Source organism: Diabrotica virgifera, chromosome 3 (assembly GCF_917563875.1).
Source record: "Diabrotica virgifera virgifera chromosome 3, PGI_DIABVI_V3a".
NCBI lineage: Eukaryota > Metazoa > Arthropoda > Insecta > Coleoptera > Chrysomelidae > Diabrotica > Diabrotica virgifera.
In genome coordinates this window covers 267551540-267574444 of record NC_065445.1, presented here as the reverse complement: position 1 = coordinate 267574444, position 22905 = coordinate 267551540, and the positions used below count along the sequence as shown (strand labels likewise).

The 22905-nt window shown below is 31.6% G+C and overlaps 1 protein-coding gene across 4 annotated transcripts in view; it reads left to right on the top strand.

The window, feature by feature from the left end:
• Positions 1-22905, top strand: part of LOC114326375 (optomotor-blind protein) — a 340276-nt gene that overhangs the window by 200953 nt on the left and 116418 nt on the right. For 2 of the 4 annotated variants that reach the window (XM_050646175.1, XM_050646174.1), the window contains exon 4: positions 13800-13826. The exons of the other annotated variants lie outside the window; for them this stretch is intronic. In XM_050646175.1, coding sequence (XP_050502132.1) covers positions 13800-13826 — 27 coding nt within the window. The remainder of the gene's footprint in view (positions 1-13799; positions 13827-22905) is intronic. 4 annotated transcript variants of the gene reach the window in all.

The following is a 22905-nucleotide window of genomic DNA, read 5'->3' as shown; positions in this document are numbered from 1 at the left end:
ATAAGGTAAGTTAAATACATGCAAAAGAGTGTATATTTTAAAAATCTGAAGATTTGAGCGGGGCAAGTCAAATTGGCAAGTCAGAAAATTTCACAAAAAAGCGAATATTTCGCGAAATGAACGTCAGATCGAATAACTAAAAAATACGTGTTCAATATTTTTCAAAAATACATCGAATGATACCAAGTACGATCCCCCACGGAGAGGGGTGGGGGTAAATTTAAAATTTTAAATAAGAACCCCGCGATATTTGACGAAATGAACATCAGATCTAAAAACTGCAAAATACCCACACGTGCTCAATATTTTTGAAAAATCTATTAGTGCAGTGGATATGAGCCATTACCTCCGATTTCGTTGAACCTCCATCGATTTGTACGAAAATTGGTGAGTGGTAAGAAGATATCTTAAGGAACAAAGGTGACAGGGTTGGAACTTGCGCTTTCACCCTGGGATGGATGCCACCCCTTCCGGAGAGTGAAAATAATTTCTGTTATAATAACCCCAAATTCAATAGAAGGACAAATTCTAAGCAAAATTTGTTATATAGAGTTATTAAAATAAATCAAAACTTTTTGAGTTATTAAAGATCAAAGATTTTAATTTTTCGTGAGAAAAATGCATGTTTTAACCGATTTTTCATATATAACTCAAAACCTGTAAGTTATTACAAAAAAAGTTATTATTACCAAAATTGAAGCTAATAAAAAATAAAATAAATTCCTTACTATAAAAAAATTTTAATGTTAACTAGAAGTGTTATAGGTAATTGAATGTATATTTTTTCGGTTATCCAAATCTAAATATTCAACCTTAAATAACGGGAAAATTATGCATTTTATAACATAAACTTATAAAACATTTGTCAAAGTACTTAGAAATATAAATCAAACGAGCCCCCGAACAAGTTGATATCATTAAAATTTATGGACCAAAAATTTTTCAAAATTTATTTTTTAAAAGTTTTTCCAAAAAATATTATGGTTTTTTTTAATAACTCCGTTTATTTTTAAAATATCAGGTTCTCTTAAAAACCATTTGAAAGATAATTGCAAGTGCTATTAAAACTCGTTAAATTTAGTCTTTTACCCCCCTTACTTTTTTAAAAATGAAAGGTTAAATGACCCCGGTTACATGGTTCTCGCAGCAAAATTTAAGCTTTAAACGTTTATATATCGTTTATTTTTTACCCTACAGAAATAGTAAAACAAGTAAAATATTTCGTATAGAAAAACCTAAAATTTGCTTATGTATAATTTTTTACGAATATTGAGTATTTTTGAAGTTATTATCAAAAGAAAATGAAAATTAGGATAATATTAAAAATTCTGATTTTTTAAAATTATACCTTCTTTTCAAAAATATGCGTTCTAAACCAATCAAAATTGTTAAAATCATTATTTATGCTAATATAAAGAAATTATTGTAAAGGATTACTATAAATTTTAATTTTTGTGTAAATGGCGTATCAGGAGCGTCATTTGAAATTTTGTTTGGGGGGGGGCAAGCACTATATATACAATACATTATATATGATGTTATGATGAATATTGATGTATTTTTTGTAAATTTCAGTCATTTTTTAGGGCCAGGGGGGGGCAAATGCCCCCCCCTGGACGTCCAAATGACGCCCCTGTGGCGTATGTTTAATTTTTCACTTTTTCCTAAAAAAATCGTCATGGTTCTTTTATTTTCATCATAACTTGCTTAATGTTGACTGGAGCTCATTTGATAGGCATTCCAAAGTAGGTACTTTGAAAATTATTTAGCATATATTTTATAAAATACATCGTAATTCCGTTATATGGGCTTGAATACTTAGATTTGAGTACTCGTCGAAAAAAATATACATTCTTCCACAATTTTACAACACAATTACCCCTAACTCACTTTGTATTAACATCAGTTCAGTTCTTTAAGTGAGGAGTGTATTCAATTTTTTATTATCTTTAATTTTGATAATAAATAATAATATATTTTTTGTAAAAGCTTATAGTTTTTGAGTTATACGTGAAAAACAGCTTTAAAACATTCATCTTTTTACGAAAAAATAAAATCTTTGATCTTTAATAACTTAAAAAGTATTGATTTATATTGATAACTTTATATAACAATTTTTTTTAATTTGTCTCTATCGATTTGTGGTATTATTTTTAATAAAATAATTTTCACCCCCGAGAAGGGGTGGCATCCACCCCCAGGGTAAAAGCGCAAGTTGGCATCATGTCACCTTTATTCCTTGAGGTATCGTCTAACGACTCACCACTTTTCATGACAATCGATCGAGGTTCAACGAAATCGGAGGTGAAAACCTTCAGTGACTGCATTATATCGAATGGCACCAAACACGACCTTCCACGGAGGTGGGTTGGGGGTAACTTTAAAATCTTAAATAGAAGCCCCAAATTTTTATTGCAGATTTGGATTATTTACGTAAAAATAAGCAACTTTTATTCGAGACATTTTTTCGAATTATGGATCGATGGCGCTATAATCGAAAAAAAAAAAGAATTATTGGAAATAGAAAATTAAATTGAAAAATGGAAAGCCCCTTACTTTATGGAAAACTTCTTACCTTTTTTTGGTTTTAGGACCTACTCTTCACAACCCAATAGGCCCTCTAACGCTCGAGTAACTACAAAATTAGCATACTTTCCTCCCCTACTATATATTTTATTCTACACTAAACAAATTTTTATTATTTTTAATCATTATACAGAGCTCTATTTTACAAACTTATTTGAATATTCTTGACGTCTGTGGTTGTTTCTCAGAGAACTAGAAGAAAGGAAACAATTGGCATTCTCCCCATTAAGATTTTTATTACCTCCAGCAGTGGCTTAACACGATCCAATTTGAACTGTTTCCCCTCTCCTTGCGCGCCACATCCTCATAAACAATTCGACATTGGCAGAACACTACGGTCAATTACAAAATCTAGAAATTAGCATACTAAATTTGTCAACAGTAAAGTAGTAGGGGAGTTTCCGTTCGAACCAAATGTTTGCTTAAATACCTACTTGTTTAAGTTTGAAGGTAGTGTCTGACAGTCTGACTTGCAGGGTTAATACCGTATGTAAATGATATTTTAGGCTGCAAATTAAGACCCATATTGATAACTAAATTATTTATTCGCGACGTTGAAAAACAAATCATCATTATTACCGGTAATAGAGTTTAGCCTTAGGCATGTTGTTTAGTTCAGCGTGACTTTTTGTGATTCAGACAAAATTATGTACTTGTCTTGATGGTTATATGTGACAACCTTTCCAGACAAAACTGGCTGTAAAACTGGGGTGCTTTTTCAATATTAAATCAGAATAAGCCGAAAAAATATAAACTAAAAGGGGTAGTTCCCTGGGTTGGCTGTATACCATATAGTTAAAAAACTCATAACATGAAGTAAAACCACTTCCATGTAAAAGGTATATTTAATAAAATTTTATAAATCCCAATGGATTAAATAAAATAGGTTCATTCAGAACGTTTTCGGACCTATCAGTCCATCATCAGTGAATTTGCATATACTTGCTAACTAGTCCCAGAACCAAATAATGGTTGTACTTATAATTCAATCAGTTCAATATAATTCAATACAGTATTGCAAAATTAGATAGGCTAAGCGCCGATGTTATACAGTGGGTGATCATATTATTAGAGCCACCTAGAAAAATTCAATGTTTTAGAGGAAGGGTATATAATTGAACTGTATCATATATTAATGGATTTGTTTCCATTTTTCTGTCTTGTTACACTTTACGAAAGTGCAATAAATAGTCTGACAATAGTGGCAACACGCATGTGTGGCAATGCGTGACTCAAATGCCATTGTTTGTCAGTGCTGACCAGCCTAGCTTGCAACTCGTGTGCCTATTATTTTGCATTTTTGGTGTTTAGAGTTATAATAAACTTAGCGAGTTTCCATTGCTCTCTAGTGATATTCTGACAGGCCTATACTATTTTTTGTGAATTTAGTAAAAATTGCGCGTTTGTTACACTAGTGGTAACAGAACATCATGGAAAATCCAAATACATCTCACCAAGAAAAATAGCAGAAATAAAAACTTTAATATTCAATACTAATCACTCCAACAGAAACATAGCATCCATTTCTAAACTTTCAAAGGCAACATGGACCGTTTAAAGAAAAAACTTACATACCATTAGATATTCAACAAAAGTAAAATTTTCTGAGGTGGCTCTAATAATATAATCACCCACTGTAAGAATACCTCAGGGAACATGGTGAGACTCTAAACGAGAACCCTAACAACCTTCTTGGACCAACGAGGTCTGGCAGACCTCGGAAGTTGGTTCCGTCTACCTACTCAAAAATTTTGTTTTATTTTCTTCCTTTAGCAAGGGATTCCATCTTCCATCCTTTATATTGTTTTGTCTCAAAAATGACCGACCCTGATACATAATGATCATTATACATACATATTATGTATTTTGTATTGTCCAAGTGATAATTATTTGTATTTTTTTTTGTTAATTAGGTACTAATACTTTCTAAAAGTGTTTTAGACAAATAGACTAATAAAATGTAAAACCTTTTTATATGCAAATACGAATATCCTCAATTATTTCGAACACTTTGTACGCACAACGCGATTTTATCTACTGCTACTGCAATATTTTAGAACACGTGCAACGCATGCTCTTGATAAAAAATAGGTAGTATTTTTACACCCATTTGCATTCCGCATGATAAATACTACTGTGGACTTCGTAATTGATAAGAGTGCAAGAAAAACATTGTTGCCTACTTGAAAAAAAAAATGCAAATTAACATTAAATACATCAGACTGACGTAGCGGTCATTATTATACAATACTGTACATAGTGTTGCTTACAACTCGGACTTCAGTTTTATTTTATGTCGGTAGGATGTCAATCTTAGAGAGAAAGACGTTATTATATTAAAGTTAGGGGCTGTAGTTTCTATGATCGGGTACAAAACATATAGCCCAGTAAATGAACGGGAAATTCGGCGATATCGTGTAATTTTCAGGGGCAACTCCGAATTGCATGAAAATTTGGATTTAGGTTCTACTTACCCTCCACTTCAAAGTTGAATTTGTGCCGTTGGTTGCTTTTACTTGGGGGGTGACAGTCACCCCTTCTCGGGAGTGAATAAACATATGTTCAAGATAAGACCGGAAATGGATCAATTGACTGATTTTAAGCAACTTTTGTTCTATAGAGTTTTTTACTAAGTCAATACTTTTTGAGTTATTTGCCATTGAAAATGTTGATTTTTCGACAAAAAAACTACGTTTTCAGGCGGTTTTTCGCAAATAACTCAAAAAGTAAATATTTTATCGAAAAAAATATTCTTAGCAAAAGTGTAGCTTATAAAAAACCCAAAAAAATGGTGTATCATTAAAGTCTATCAATCAAATAGAAACAAAGTTGTAGCTCATGAAAAATACGTTCCTATGCGTCTAATTCCAAATCGAATATTTCAAGGTGAAATCACCGAAAAATTAAACACTTTTCGGGAAAAACCCATTTAAACTTTTTTAAAGTGTTTATAAAAAGCTTTGTTTTAATTGTTAACAAAAGTTTTACCATTAAAAATAGGCGAGTTACGCTCAAAAGAAAGTTGGCCCTCTTTTTTTTTGTAAAAAATCATGAAAATCTCGCGGTGTTTAGCTCCCCAAATGAAATTAATCGCTACCGCTTTACAATCAATTTACTTACCCGTCTATTTTTTATATGATCTGTCAGTCTCACCGGTTTAAAGTGTTTATTTTTGAAAGGGTTATAATTGAGAAAGCTTGAATGGGTCACTAATCACGAGTGTATGCAAATTTTGAACAGCCATATCTTAACCAATTTTTGTCTTACGGAGAAACAAAATGAAACTAGCATATTTATAATAGCAAAACCTACATTTTTTTACTCTTTAAGATTTTTCTTATCACTAATACTTTTTAAGTTATTTTGAAAAAATGAAATTTTTCAAAAATTTTTATAAAATTTTTTTACTATAAAACCAAATGTTTTCAAAAATAAGCACTTCAAACCAATCAAACTTACAGATCACATAAACAATACACATACAGTTAAAACAGATGGTAAAGCCAAACGATTAATTTCATTTAGGGTGCTAAAGAGAGGGAGGTTTTCACGATTTTTTTACCAAAAAAGGGGCCAACTTTTTTTTTTCAGTGTAACTCGTTTATTTTTGATGCTGTAAGCTTTTGTAAAAAACAAATAATAAGCCTTTTTTCGATACTTTAATAATGTTAATAAGGTTTTCCCGAACAACGCTTCTTTCTTCGGTGATTTCGCGATGAATTATTCGATTTGGAATTAGACAAACAAGAACGTATTTTTCTTGAGCTACAACTTTGTTTCTTCTCAATTTGTAGATTTTACTGGTACACCATTTTTTTCGTTTTTTTTATAGGCTACACTTTTGCTAAAAATATTTTTTTCGATAAAATATTTACTTTTTGAGTTATTTGGGAAAAACCATCTGAAAACGTAGTTTTTTGTCTAAAAAATCAACATTTTAAATCGCGAATAACTCGAAAAGTATTGACTTAGGTAAAAAACTTTATGGAACAAAAGGTGCTTAAAATAAGTCAATTTATCCATTTCCGGCCTTATTTTAAACACGCGTTTGTCACCCCCCGAGAAAGGGTAAATGACCCCCCAAGTAAAAACAACCAACGGCACAAATTAAACTTTAAAGTGGAGGGTAAGTAGAACCTAAATCCAAATTTTCATGCAATTCGGAGTTGCCCCTGGAAATTACACTCCAAAACGGTCATTTATTGGGCTAATATCAGAAAAACTATTATAATAACTAGTCCATTCTTTCACGGTTTTTGCTCTAAATTTTAAAAAACCGCTTGGTTTGACATGAAATTTGGCATATGTATAGCTTACATTATGTCAAAGAAAAAAGTGATATTGTGCCGATGTGTGCTTTTGCCCTGGGGGTGACTTTCACCCCCTCTTGGGGGTGAAAAATATATGTCCAAAATAAGTCCGGAAATAGGTAAACTGACTAATTTTAAGTAACTTTTGTTCTATAGAGCTTTTTTGCCAAGTCAACACTTTTCGAGGTATTTGCGAGTGAATATGTTCATTTTTCAACAAAATAACCACATTTTTTGACGGTTTATCGCAAATAACTCAAAAAGTAAGTATTTTGTCGAAAAAAACGTTCTTAGCAAAAATATAGCACATATAAAAGTAAAAAAAAAATGGTGTACGCGTTAGGTCTCTGGATCTCGTAGAACCAGAGTTATAGCCAATGAAAAAGAGATTCATATTCACCAAATTTCAAATAGAATATTTCGACGTGAATTATCCAAAAAATTAAGCACTTTTTGGGGAAAACCCATTTTAACTTTTTTAAAGTGTTTAAAACAAGCTTTATTTTTGTTTTTACAAGAAGTTTCTAGCATTAAATTTAAGCAAGTTACGCTCAAAATAAAGTTGGTTCCCTTTGTTTTTGCAAAAAAAAATCGGGAAGACCACCCCATAATTAGCAACTTAAATGAAATTATTCGTTATCGCCCCCCAAATAATTTTACTTATGTTATGTTTATATGATCTGTAAGTTTGATCCAGTCAAAGTGCTTATTTTTGAAAAAATTTGGTTTCAAAGTAAAATTTTTAAAAATTTAAATTTTGAAAAATATGCTTTTTTTCAAAATAACTTAAAAATTGTTAGAGATACCAAAAATCTCGAAAAACAAAAAAAGTCAGATTTGCTTTTCTGAATATCATGTATTTTTTTGTTTTTCTGTTAGACAAAAACTGATTAAGATTTGGTGTTTCTAAATTTGCATACATTCGTGATCAGTGACTCGTTCAGCCCGTTTTAACTACAGCCCTTTCAATAATAAGGACTTTGAACCGATGAAACTTACAGATCATATAAACAGTAATATATACATGAGTCAAGAAACTTGTGAAGTCGTAACGATTAAGTTCATTTAAGTTACTAATTAGGGGGTGATTTTCTCGATTTTTTTACCAAAACCAAAAGGGACTAACTTTATTTTGAGCGTAACTTGTTTAATTTTGATGTTAGAAATTTTTTTTACAAAACAAAAATGAAGATTTCTTTAAACACTTTAAATAAGTTGTAATTAATTTTCCCGGAAATGTGCTTAATTTTTGGTTATTTCACGTTAAATTACTCCATTTGGAATTTGACGAATATGAACCTATTTTTCATTAGCTATAACTATGCTTTTACTAGGTGTAGAGACGTGATATATACACCATGTTTTTAAATTTTTTACAGAACATATTTTTGGTAAGAATGTTCTTTCGACAAAATACTTACTATTTGAGTTATTTACGAAAAACCGTCTAAAAGCGTGGTTATTTTGTTGAAAAAATGAACATATTCACTGCCAAATAACTCGAAAAGTATTGACTTGGTGAAAAAACTTTATAGAAAAAAAGTTACTTAAAATTAGCCAGTTTATCCATTTCCTGACTTTTTTTGGACGAATATTTTTTCACCCCCAAGAGGGGGTGAAAACCACCCCCAGGGCAAAAGCACATATCGGCACAATATCACTTTTTTCTTTGACTTGTTAGCTACGTGTATGCCAAATTTCATGTCAATCCAAGCGGTTCTTTAAAATTTAGAGGTTTTGCAATATTTTACCGTTAAAGAACGGACTAAACCTATAGTCTGACTTAGATGAGAGACACAGGAACAAAAACCATACCTACATTAACGAGGAAAAATTTCCTGTAGTTGGCTGTATACCATTACAAAAACATGAAATCCTTTATAAAAGGTATATTAGTTAAAATCCCTATACAGGGCTACATCAAAGACATAACTAGTTTTCAATCGATTGACCGATCATCATCAGTGTTTGCGTGAATCTAACATGCTAATAACCACCAAAGTGAAAAATATTTGGGTATATTTTATATATGCCCAAATAGTATTTGGGTATATTATATTATTTTATTTATAAAAAATATTTGTGTATATTTGAGTATACCCAAATATTTTTTACTTTGGTGGTTAGCATGTTAGATTCCAAGTGAGTATAGCCTATAACTTTTTATAACCTTAGTTAACATTTTAAATACTTTGCATAATTTTATCTGGTTATACACATTTTAGGATTACACTGATGATGATCGGTCAACCGATCGAAAACTAGTTATGTCTTTGATGTAGTTTTTAACTAATATACCTTTTATAAAGGATTTCATGTATACCTAAATTAAATAGAAGTCCTTTGGAAACCTTCGGAAAGAGAAGGTTGATCAAGGCTGCCTGACATTGATCACCATCGTCTCAATGAGTATCACCAAGAACATTGAAATATATTCACACATTCCAGAAGTGTACAAGTTGAAATACATGATATAAAAATAGGTAATAGAATACATTGCTTCAATACAACGATAAAAGTATAGTCCGTCTAGAAAGTATCCGGAATTTTATATTTTTCCTAATTTTAATAGATTTCCTTTTTGTAACATTTTAAGACAAAAGTAATGCATCAAGTAGGTTGTGCCGATAGTAGGTTATGGACAAAATCGGATGACAACACCATCTGTCAAATATTGTTGTTTGTAAACAGACTTAAGATTTGTGAAATAATGTCGCAAGTAGAAAAATGAAAAGTGGTGGAATATTTGTATAGAAAGGGTATCCGAAACGTTAAAAAATTAGTGCAATTGACTGAACTCGGAAAAAGTGCAGTGTATGAGACAATAAAGAGGATAAGAAATGGCATAGATATGAGACATAGACCAGTTTCGAGTAGACCGCGTAAGATTCGCGGAAACAATTTAAATGCTTTAGTGGCTTTAGGACGAAAAAATCCGTGACTAGGGTTTCGAAAATTAGCGAACAGATTTGGAAATCAACGAAGAATAAAAGTGTGCCCAGAAACTGTCCGCATGTCGCTGAAAAAGCAAGGCTACATATCAAGGAATCCAAAAAAAATCACTACAATGACATCTCTGCAAAGGCAACGAAGAATATATTTTTGTCAACGTTTTCGAAAAGATAATTTTAATAATGTCTTTATACCTGATGAAAGTTGTTTCCAGCTTGGTGCAAATCATCTAAAAGTCCTATCAAGAGAAAATGTTACCGTTCAAATTTCCCACTAAAATAATGGTTTGGAAAGCAATATCTCAGCGTGGTGCTACACCTCTCTGTATAGTTAATGACACTGTTGATAGTGCGAAATATTGTGACATCCTAAATGGTTTTCTTCTTAAAACGGCTCATGTTTTATATCCAGAGGGGTGGCGTTTTCAGCAAGATAATGCAAGACGCCATACTTCTGTTTATACTCAAGCTTGGATGCAAGAACACGAATTGGCAACAATTCCGTGGCCAGCAGCATCTCCAGATCTTAGCCCCATTGAAAAGATATGGGGACTGATGAAGATTGAAGTGGAACGAGCAGCGCCACGAGATAAAGAAGGTTTGATTTGGTCAGTTTTAGAGGCCTGGAACACCATTACCGAAAATTATGGCCTTGACCTAGTTTCGGGTGTACCTGGACCTTTAGCTAAGTGCTTAGATTTAAATGGAGGTTGTATAAGTAAATGAGATGAATTATTTGTTGAAATTTTATATTTCAAGTGATAGAAATAAATATGTACCGTAAAATTATAATTCTGCTTTCTTTTTTCCGGATACTTTCTAGACGGACTATAGTAGGTACTAGATATCAAACAAAAACTAGCAAAAGAATCGAAGTGTTGATGACACAGGAGATATTAAAGTTATTAGACCACAGACGAGGAAAAATAAGAACAATACGAAAAAAAATTACGACAGGAAATATTACTATCTCAACATGAAAAAACCTACAGTGTATCCATGTGACCTAAAATCTTGAAGAGTATTGACAACACATAGGAATGTTGATGATATATCACAATATTCTTCTTAGGTTCTGGTCTCCAATAGACGCTGTAGGCTGCTTACAACGTCACGTCATAGGAAAATTTAAACTTTAAAGGACAAAAACTATCTTACAGCCGAAAATAGTTAAAAAAGAGTAATTTTAAAAAAATTCAAATCGCGGGGTAAATTGAAGTGACCACAGACTTAGCCGGTGGTATCCAATAGAAGCTGTGGGCTGCGTACAGCGTGTATTGGAGACCGCAGGCTAGCACAATCTTAATACACCATTACTACATAACTTCATTTATGAGAAAAATTCAACAACCGAGCTTTTGGATTTTTTTTTATTTTCCACGAAAAAATTTTTTTTCTTTTTGGTGAAACTTACTTTTTTATGTTTAAAACACACTATATGTTTTTTCGTTTAAAATACCGATTTATTTTGATTTAATATCGAAAGAGCACCATAATCTTCAATCAAAAAATTATCATGACAAAATATCTGCTTTTTGAAATAAATCAGTATCCTTGTTTTGTTTGTTGAAATCTCTACTTTCTGGCGATGTAAAAAATATACATTACTATGGAGAATTCACTCATAAGATTAAAAAAAAAACGAAAAAACCTCGAATTCGAAATGTTTTAAGAATCAGGTAAAATTTTAAACTATTTATTAAAATAAAACATATACACAGATAGTAAGGCCCAGACAATCCTCCCCCAGTTATGTATAAAATACCTTTTGATGCGCAAAGACTTTTCGTTGACCATTTATAAGTTATTTTAAAATAGCAATAAATAGGTACCTATCCACACGATTTAAAAAATCCGACAACTTTCTCAAAATATTGTAGATATCTTATAAAGTATTAAGCAATAATCATATTATCATGCCCGCACCGTTCCGGCACGTAGCGTAGTCTCCGAAAAACCTGATTTTACAAAGAGTTGTCTGATACTATACGCTCCGGACAGTATGAATTGTTCAAAGTATTTAAAACCATTAAAATTAATATTTTTCGTAAACGAAACGCTACGTGCCGGAACGGTGCGGGCATGATAATATGATTCTTGCTTTAAAGTGTAAGTTTAAATAAATAGCTCAAACCTTTCTACAAAATATTTACGTTCTAGATGCAATCGATATCTTAAATTAATAAACATATTTGTTTTTGCAAGATTCCACTGCAGCTGCAGCTGAGTTGTCTCCTTGTCATAAAGCCTAAATTCAATTAATCGATGTGTTTGTCTAAAAATGTCTACCATCGCAAAACAAATGCGTTCGTTGATAAATATTGAAAAATTTCTTATGATTACATCAAAATCATTGCCGGAGGTCAGACTATTTCATCATCAAGTCAGTGACGTCGTTTTAGTCATAATATTCATAATGACAGATTTATTATAATTTTTAAATACTTCTTACTTAAAACTTCTACTAATATTCCGTAATACATAGATAAAATGACATATTTTTATTATATTTTGCTAGATATTATTAAATTTTAGTCAGATCTATATTTTGAAAGTAAAGCAATGCAGAAAATCAACGATTCAATACTCAAATCGAGCAAATTAACTGAATGCAGTACAAATTTCCTACAGTTAATACTGGGCTTACAAAAATTCACAAGCAACCTCAGAATAATACGTGCTAACTGGCATGCTTTAACAATTTTGTACAAAATATAACGAAGAAGTACTGTACGGAATAAACACAAGAATACAAGAGTACCGTACATTAGAAATACTTGAAAAAACGTCAGAATAAAAGTTTGAGAATAAAAAGAACTGGTTTATTAATGAAGATTTTAACAAAACCCCAGTTGAGCTAACTGTGGCAGTAACAGCAATGGTCATCAAAATAACAAACGAGGAATCGTAAAGCTGTATAGTAGTACCTGTTTACAAAACAAGGGATATATACAGCAACAAACAAATTAAAGAGCCATGAACCTACTTGTCACAACATAACATATGGAAAAAAGTAATTGATAGACGGATACGGCAAGAAACCAAGATATGCAATAATCATTTGGATATTATGCAAGGCAGATCAACAACAGATACAATTTTCATTATAAGGCAGTTCAAAAAATACAGGAATAAAGAAACAAACACTCATAAGCCAAAACATTCGGAAAGCATATTATGGTATAAGAAAGGAGTCCCTGGTAAGTATCTAAAGATTATGAAAGAGGTGTATGAGGAATGAACAACTAGTGTTAGGGCAGGTGTCGTAGAGACTGATAAATTTTATGTCAAAATAGGATTGCACCAGAGACCGATGCTTAATCTTTATATTTATTCTTACTAGTGTTATATCTAAACAATTTCTGAACTGAATAACTAAACTGTAACATTTCCTGGTGCTTAATGTATGCTGCAGATACTGGCTGTACCAAATACTGGCAGAAATTAGGAACAAAAACTGTAACTGTCGAAACAAGCTCTTGAGGAAAAAGGTTTAAAACTTAGTAGAACAAAAACAGATTTTTTTACAAATTTCATTTAAGAATGGAGATACTGCAAATAAAATGATAATTTTGTATGGCAAAATATTTGTGAAAATCAATGAGAAAGGAAAAATACATTGTAAGAATGGAATTGCAGCTACTTCATTATACCAAATTGTTTGGTAAATATATTTTTAACATTTTTTCGTTAAATTCTATAAATTTCATGAATATTTTTTGTAGAATTTGTGTTAATTTCCAAAATAAATATTGTATAATCTGTTGTATCCAGATTTTATTGTTCGCTTTTGAAAATCAGGTGATTAATTACACCTCCAAGACTAGTCTTTCAGTTAAACACCTATTAAAGTTTCATTAAGAGCATTAAAGTAAAATTATAATTACTATTCTGTACACTTTAATAAACATCTGCTATATAATTATCTAAAACTATGTTTACTTATTTTCAGTTGAAAGACAAAGCCGTAGAACTTCTGGTACGTAAACTTTTACTTTACTACTATTTTTTATTATTTGGTAGCTAGAACAATTCGGTAAATATAGTTTTAGATAACTTTATATCAAGTAAATAATATTCATCAAAGCTTTTAGTAATATATAGAATATAGAGTTTCAATCGAATTCCTGTAAAAAACTCCTCAACTTATATCCTCATGCTTCAATGTCATACGTCAATATCATACGTCAATGTCATACGTCAATGTCATATGTCAATGTCATACGACAATGTCACACGTCAATGTCATATGTCAAATATCACTTTAAATATTTAAATGTACAAACTGAAAATTATTTTGGTATATATAATTTTTGTAGTTCTTAACTTACGATTTGACTTTTAGTCTCCAAAATATTTATTGAAAAATTACCTACTATTGTTTATTATTTGGTAGCTAGAACAATTCGGTAAATATGGATGTCCTGCGAATTGGAAACTATTTTGGGTATATAAAGTTTGTACTTCTTAATTTACGATTTGAATTTTAGTATTCAAAAGATTTATCGCAGAATTAGTGTCTTCTATTATCTTTAACAACCTGAAAATAGAACACGGCTAGAGACTTATATGATAAAGCCTTACTGATCAACTAACTATCAAACCGTTATCATAAAATGTGACAAAAAATAAGCGATAAGTGAAGAAATTATTGACGCATACACTTTCCTCATCATAAGTTAAAAATGGTATTTCAATGTCAACAGCATTATATACAGTACACGACTAGTTTTCATGTCTTCGTTTACTGTCTTTACCCATAAAAACAGCCTTAAAACACCTTGAAGTCATTATCTCTTAGTTTCTGTTTTGCCTTGCCAACAGCTTTCCTTTTGTAAAATTTAGGATGATTTAATCTTGGTTTTGACAAAACTTTATGGCAATGGCTGTGGTCAGTGACTAATATTGCTGAGAGAAGTTGCAGAATAACTTCGTGTTCCATGTTCCTTAGTTGTTCCTTTTGCTACTCTTAACCCACATAAAGTATGGACAGACTAAGGAGAACTAGGAACATATTACCACTTTTAAATGTTGAGCCTCTAAATTTTCTTGTAATATTCCTTGACTGGAATGAATGATTCCAACATGTTGTCTGCAACACATTGTATTATAATTTTCTGAGCCTTCACGTCACTTTTCTTAAATCTACCCAAGTTTTCTTCATTGGTGTGGGGTTCCTCTGTCAAAATATTTTGTTCTGTTCCTCCAGTTCCTATTTTGTGTAACAATATCAATTCGTTCGTAATATTATCGGTCTACGGTATTTTTAAAATTCTCCTAAAAAACCACATCCCAAAAGCTTCCAGCTTTCTCATTAAGTCAACATTAACAGATCAAGCTTCTTGAAGAAGAATAGAGTGGAGTATCAAAAAGAGTCATAAAAATTTTTGAATGTTTATTTAATACGATAGCCAAGAAGTCTCTGCTCATAGTTAGTGTAAAAGTGTGTCAATTTATAGTACTTATTTAGTGACCCACTAAAATCCAATCAAATTCAAAGAACTACCAAGTAAAAACTAGAAAATAAACATTTAGATACTTGTTCTCGGTACCAAGATATCTACATCGATTTCAAGTCCAAACTTCGAACAATCGAGTGATACTACATAATAAATGACAATAGATTAAAAGCGTGTCAAGACGTTTTTCAAAATAGACCATTATTATCGGACACTACAGCCGTCAAAGCGCAGTATAAATTCAGTTATAGAAAAAAGATGGTAGAAAAAAGATTACTCGTGACACCGAGGTCACTACCGACAAAGAAGAGTTTTCCAAGTGCCGCGATAAGTGCAATGAGACTGCCTTAAATAAGATCGTTAGTACATTTTTAATAGACACAAATATGTGATATTATTTACGCTTTAGCGACATTTATTAATTGACGTGACAACTGTTATTGAGAATTGTGGTGTTTAGATTAAAGCACTTTTTTCTACTAATATCTATTAACTTCAAGCGATTGCGTAGTAAATTGACCCTACCCTAATTTGACAGTACCTATTATCTTAAACACGATAAATTTATTAAATATTTAAGTTGTTTTTGGTGTATACTCCAAACAAAACATTAAAACCACTGATAAACTCTTATTTGTAAATAATATAAGAAAAGGAATATTCTCGTCTAACCTGCCAATGTGTGACACGTGTTTCGATATTTTTAGCTCTTCAGATAGAACTTGCTAGAAAGACGAGGTAAAGAGAATACCCTTTTGCATATCGGTGGTTAATACATAACCATGCAGTCATTAACTGACTATTCTACTATAGTCTAGGCGCCAGAGGGGTCACCGTGTCCTTTTCAATTCTGATGAGCAAACTCAACGGTTTTTTTATGGATTTTTGGCTGCTGATTACGAATTTCGAGGGTGGATTTCGATCCGAGTGGTCAAAATATTGTTATAAACAATTTAATTGTTTATTTGGCTCTGGCTCATCAACTAAAAGAGATAAAAAAAATGTTTCAAATAAAATTTGTTCCTTAATAAAAAACGAAGAAAAAAACGTTTACTAAACTTAAATCCAACAATTAAACCTCAAGATATTGTAAAATTAATTAGTGCACAATGCAAATTGCAAAATAAGTATTTTTCGAAGCTTTATCGATGGTAACTCGGCTTCTACGTATCAAAATGAGCCTCAGAAGTCTTATGAGTCTTATTTTAAAGCTTAATTAATAGGCTTCCAAACAAAGTTTGTTAGAAGCCGACTTCATTTGTTTTAAAGTTATATTGAAATTATAATTTTCTTGAAAAAATTGTACATTAATTTGTTTATAAGGGTTTCAAGCAAATTTGAACGATAAACATTTATACCTTAATTAACAATAATAATAGAAGACCTCAAAAGGAACAATTTGAGCTTATGAAAATATTCGTAAGTTTATTTTTGGCCAAGATATCGATATTTTAATGGCGCAAGATATCGAATAAGGCGCAAGATCGGCGCAAGATATCGAATATTTTAATGGCGCAAGATATCGAATAAGGCGCAAGATCGGCTCACAGTCAAATAAGCATCATATATAAACATAATTACATATCGATATCTTAGCCAAAAATAAACTTACGAACATTCTCGTAAGCTCAAATTGTGCCTTTTGAGTTCTTCTATCATTATTGTTAATTAAAGTATAAATGTTTATAGCTCAAATTTGCTTGAAACCCTTATAAACAAATTAATGTACAATTTTTTTAAGAAAATTATGACTTTAAACGGGTATAACTTTAAAACAGTTAAAAATAAAGTAATTTTACAAACTTTTTTTGGAAGCCTATTAATTAAGCTTTAAAGTGGGACCTTCTAAGGCTCATTTGCATGCGCAGAAGCCGACTTAAGATCGATAAAGCTTCGAAAAATACTTATTTTGTAATTGGCATTGTGCACTAATTTTGCAATATCTTGAGTTCTAATTGTTGGATTTAAGTTTAAAAACGTTTTTCTTCGTCTTTTATTAAGAAACAAATTTTATTTGAAACATTTTTATCTCTTTTAGTTTATGAGGCAGAGCCTTATAAACAATTAAATTGTTTATAACAATTTTTTGACCACTCGGATCGAAATCCACCCTCGAAATTCATAATCAGCAGCCAAAAATCCATAAGAAACCGTTGAGTTTGTCCATCAGATTTGAAAAGGACACGCTACTAGCTTGATTTTACCTATCTCTTCTTCTTAAGGGTATTAGATGGTGCGTGATATTTATTATAATAATTGAATATTGCTTGTTTTATTAAGCTCATGAAGTAGTGCTAATTCAAGAAGGAATAGGAGTCATTGTCGTTTGGGTTGTGGTAGTTGTGTGTTTCTTATTTGTATGTTCTGTGAGTCTTATTTGGTGACTTGATCTTCAAGACCAAGTCTTCGTCTGTATGTGGAACGTGACACTGATTTCTGGGTTTTGGTCCTGGTAGTATTTTATACTGATTTGTAGGTATCCTGTAGCAGACAATTTTGTACAGGGTGTTCAGAGAAGGAAGGACTTGGTAACAGTTCTTTTCAGAATTGTATGTAGGTATAGTGTTATTGTTATTAACTGAATTGAATATTAAAACGAAACCGCCTATTTTCTTTTGAATTGAATATATTTTTGCTGTGGGATCCAGAAATCACAGAAAACCGATTCCTTCCTTTCCATGTGCAACCTCAACATCATGTGCAATCTCAATATCTAAGTCAGGTGTATTATAAAAAAAAAAGTTTCATCCAGGGTGTCAATTGAAGACGCCAGGAAGTTCGTTGCTGGCAGAGGTCGCAGTTTTTTTTGGGTAGGATAGGATTTTTTATGCCTCACGTAAAAATTACCGTAAGATGAGTAGGCCGTTTTGAGTATGTTTTGGGATCAGAAATTTTGGTGCCACATCATATTTAGTGTATGACTTCTGTACAGAGAGATGAGTCGTTTAAGTATGGTAGGGACATTCTGTAGTTTATTTTACGCAGAATATTCTTTTTCAATGATAGTAGCTGTTGTGACAAGTTCAGATTTACGTTTTGTATGCGCGAATAAGTGTCTTATTTGCGGCCGTTCAATCTTCCACATATCTTTCAAATAGTAACCTTTCTATTCTGCCTTAGGTCACTCTGAGTTTGGTTGCTCTAGCTTGGGCTAAGGAAAGTGTTTTCTTATTAGTTATACTTGTTAAAATATCTGTTGGTGTGTATTTTTTTAAGTATGTATGGTTGTTTATAAATCCTGTATTCTCTATTGTAATTAATATATCCAGAAATGGAGTTATTGTTTTCCTTTTCCATATTGAATTTGATCGATTCTTCTTTACAGTTAATGCCCATGGTCAGTGCTTATGGTCGTTGGGGCCAAATGGAGAACACTTCGTCTACATGTCTCGATTATACAGTAAGTTTTTGGTCCTGTTTGTACACATTATTTATTTTTAATTCTTCCATGAAAATATGAAACATATTCATTCACGAAAATGAAAGATTCAATCATAAATTCAATCTTTTTACAGATAAAATATAGGGCTGTACATTTAAAAAATATGAGAAAATTGTATTTTTTTGTAGTTCACCCTGTATACAAATATGTGTCAATGAATTCTATTCAGCTTAATTTAAAAACTAGTAACCTCATTAAATATCATGTAGATTAGCATCAAACCCCATATTTTAAGAATATGGATTATGAGGGGAATGTAAATATAGGAAAATATGTAGGGCGTCCCATTTAAAAAATGGTATGTTTCTTTACTTCATAGTCATTAGTCACCCTGTAGAATTCAGCATATTATCCAAGTATGTAGAATATCAGTGCCTACATTGTTTTTAAATAACTTTTTTTGATATTCTATAGCAGGTATATAGCAATTATCGACCAATGTCGTATTAAAATCCTACATTATATGTAGTATCACATAAATTCCCTATATTTATCCACTGCTGAATGTAGCCCTCCCGTAACACTTTCCAACTATTTCTATCTTGAGATTTTTACAATTAATTTGCGGTGATGCTTTTTTATATTATCCGTGTATATAGTACATATCTACATGATAACCAGTCATCATTCTCTTTGCCTTATTCCTATGCGGGGTCGGCTTCCCTAATTGCATTTCTCCACACAATTCTATTTTGGGTCATATCAATGTTAATCCCCTTTACCAACATGTCCTGCCTTATCGTCTCCCCCCAGGTCTTCTTTGGTCTTCCTCTCCTACTCCTTCCAGAAATCTGCACTTCAGCTATTCTTCGTATTGGGTGATTAACGTATCGACGTTGAACATGACCAAACCATCTTAACCTATGCTCTCTCATTTTGGCATCAATTGGTGCCACACCTAGACTTCCCCTAATATACTCATTTCTAATTTTATCCTTCTTTGTCACTCCACTCATCCATCTAAGCATTCTCATTTCCGCCACATGCATTCGTTGTTCCTATTTCTTTTTCACTGCCCAACATTCACTTCCGTACATCATAGCCGGTCTTATGGCTGTTTTATAAAAATTTTCCTTCAGCTTCATTGGAATTTTTCTGTCACACAACACACCACTCGCTTCTTTCCACTTCATCCATCCAGCCCTAATTCTACTGCGTGAATCTCCATATATTTCTCGATTACTCTGTAATACCGATCCTAGGTACTTAAAACTATTGCTTTTCACAATCATTTCACCATCCAAAGATACCAGTTTATTTGCAGTAACTCCATCTTTAAATAAACATTCCAAATACCTACTCTGTTTTTGTCCTACCTACTAAGTTTTAAACCTTTTTCCTCCAGAGCTTGTCTCCACTGTTCCAGTTTTTGTTCTAAGTCTCTTTCACTATTTCCTATTAACACTACATCATCAGCATACATTAAGCACCATGGAATGCTACCCTGTAGTTTCGCTGTTATCTGGTCCAAGACTAATGAGAATTACATGAGAACCAGTGTAGTGGATTATTTAATCTATTTAGAGCAGCGGCCTCAAAAATACTAATTGCCGTGATGATTGACAAACTTTTTGGAATATGTGGCATAATATAAAGGCTAAGAAAAAGTGTCCTTCAGTCCTTTATAACAAAATACCTTATAATGTGAAACGTTACAAAAAAACTACGGCATTTTTCTTTGAATCTACACCGAGGAAATCTTGAATACGCCAGTATTTCAGCGATTCAAAGGTAGCTAAACATTTCTCAACTAATGACCATGTGAAATATGTCAAACATCTTCCAAATACCATCGACCTACACTAGATGACGTGTTTCACAAACAGATAAACAAGCTATTAAGCCACTTCAAATATAAAACTACTACCATAAGAAATAGCTCAAATTCTCAGGGGTCATAATAAAAACTCAAAATTTTAATAGTGCCGTTGGTTCCTAGCATTTCTAAAACATTTTATTGATAAATGAACTGATATTCCGGTACTAAATAGGTTTTATTGCACAACATATCTTATACCGATAGGATCAGAATTCTTTGGGACATAAAGTAGCATACCCATGAAATAATCAACTACTGGACATTGTCTCCGTTTAATTTAGAGGTTGATCTAAAACCGTGATAAGTAGAATACACTCAGCATACTTAACAGTTTCGAGATAAGATCTAAATTTATTATTAATTATATTTATATTAGAACTGTATGTTGTGCAACGAAAGTTAATAAGGCAGATATTAAAGAAAATAATAGTCAACTGCTAAATACAACATTGATTAAATATATAGTGAGTTGATAAGTTTAATGACTTGATTGAAATAAGACTTTATTTATGAACATAAGAATCTGTTATTAATTTCCATCACTATATTTATTTGTGATGAAAACGTATTTAAAAACATATATAGGTCAGGCATGTGCAAGTCTCAAAAAACTTTTATCTGTACATATTGCTCATTTTTTAATGGAAAAACTAAGTCTACAAATACAAATCAATTAATGAAATCATGTACACTTGTAAATTAATAATCAATTAAATAAGTTAGTTAAATATTATCTATATTTACGTAAAATTTAAAAAAATTACTATTCACACAATTGTTTTCTATCTATATACTGCATATTTTCCACAGTTTTCATACTAAGTGTCCATTGTTATGTATATAACTGCCTCTCTATCTATCTCTCTCTATTTTCTATTATCTGTTAAAGATTAAAAATATTATCTATGCACAATCTTCCTGCCTGGAAACCATTTTGCTCCTCTTCAGGATCAAACTGGTAATGCTAATTCTTCTGTACTTTTTCACAAATTTTCTTGTTACCTTTTTGTATATCGATCTCATATTTGATACGTACTACTCTGATAGGATGTTGTCCTCTTAATAAAGCTGTCGTTAAATAAATCTGCTAACATTTCTAGAAAAATGTTTGGTCCATATTTTAACAATTCAACGGGAATATTTCCTCGCCTTAGAGATTTGAAATTTTTTCATTCCTCGTATTATTACTTTAATCTTATATATGCCGTTATTTTATCTACTACTTCTTCTTCTATTCATCTGATTTGGCCATTTTTCCTTTAAATCGACTTCTCTGTTAAATAGGGCTTTGTGGTGTTTTGCCATTCTTTACTAATTATTAGTACTATGTTTCCATTTTTTCTCAGATACATTAAGTTTTCCACGCCTGTGAAACCATTGTTCCTCATAGACATCTTCATGCCTCATTACATTTTTTCTCCCATTATTCATTATTTATTTTAGCAACCACTCTTTAAACTTCTTTGCTGAAACTTACATATACCTTTTATCTTCAGAGTTTTAGTACCTATCCCATTTCATAAGCTTTCTTTTTCCCTTTATTAATGATTTTATTTCTTTTGGCCATTATTCTGAATTTCCACTTTGATATACCTTTTATTTCCCGGAGCCACTTTTAGACCAGGGTGCATCTGTAAAATTATTAGTACATTTGGATGTTGAGAGGTGACTTATATTTTTTGCAGGAATTGCTTGAAAATAACTCATATAATAATATTTGAGTTATCAACCCACTCAAAAAGGTCCGGAACATTGTTTAAATAATCAAAATGTCAAAAAATAAAGGAAAAATTCGATTTTTTTCTTGGTTTTTAATTATAACTTTAAAAGTGTTCATTTTCGAGAAAAGTTGTACCGACATAAAAGTTACGTCATTAAATTTCCCACAATATAGGATTAACTGAAAATTTTAAAAATTGTCACCCTTGTTGCAAGCAATAATTTCGAAAAAACCATAAAAAACAAGTGTTCGCATTTTACGTTTTTCAACCATTTATGCTACACTTAGGACCTTCACATTTCACCCAGAAAAACTTTATGATACAGTAAAACAATACTGTAAATTTCATTAAGATCGGTGTAATAGCTTTTGCAAAATAAATTTTGCAATCCAGCCTTCTCAAAACAAATTCATTTTTTCAAAATGTTGCAGCACTGAAAATAAAGCAGACAGCAAGTTGAATATTTTTACATATAAAAGAATACTGTACGTACCTTTCATTTGCAGGTTGCAAAATTAAAATCGGTTAACTACCACGGCGTCAGGAATTTTTTTAAATAAACATTAATTTTTGGTGCTATGCGCAGGACAGCCGATACGTTCGCTCTGATTGGACAT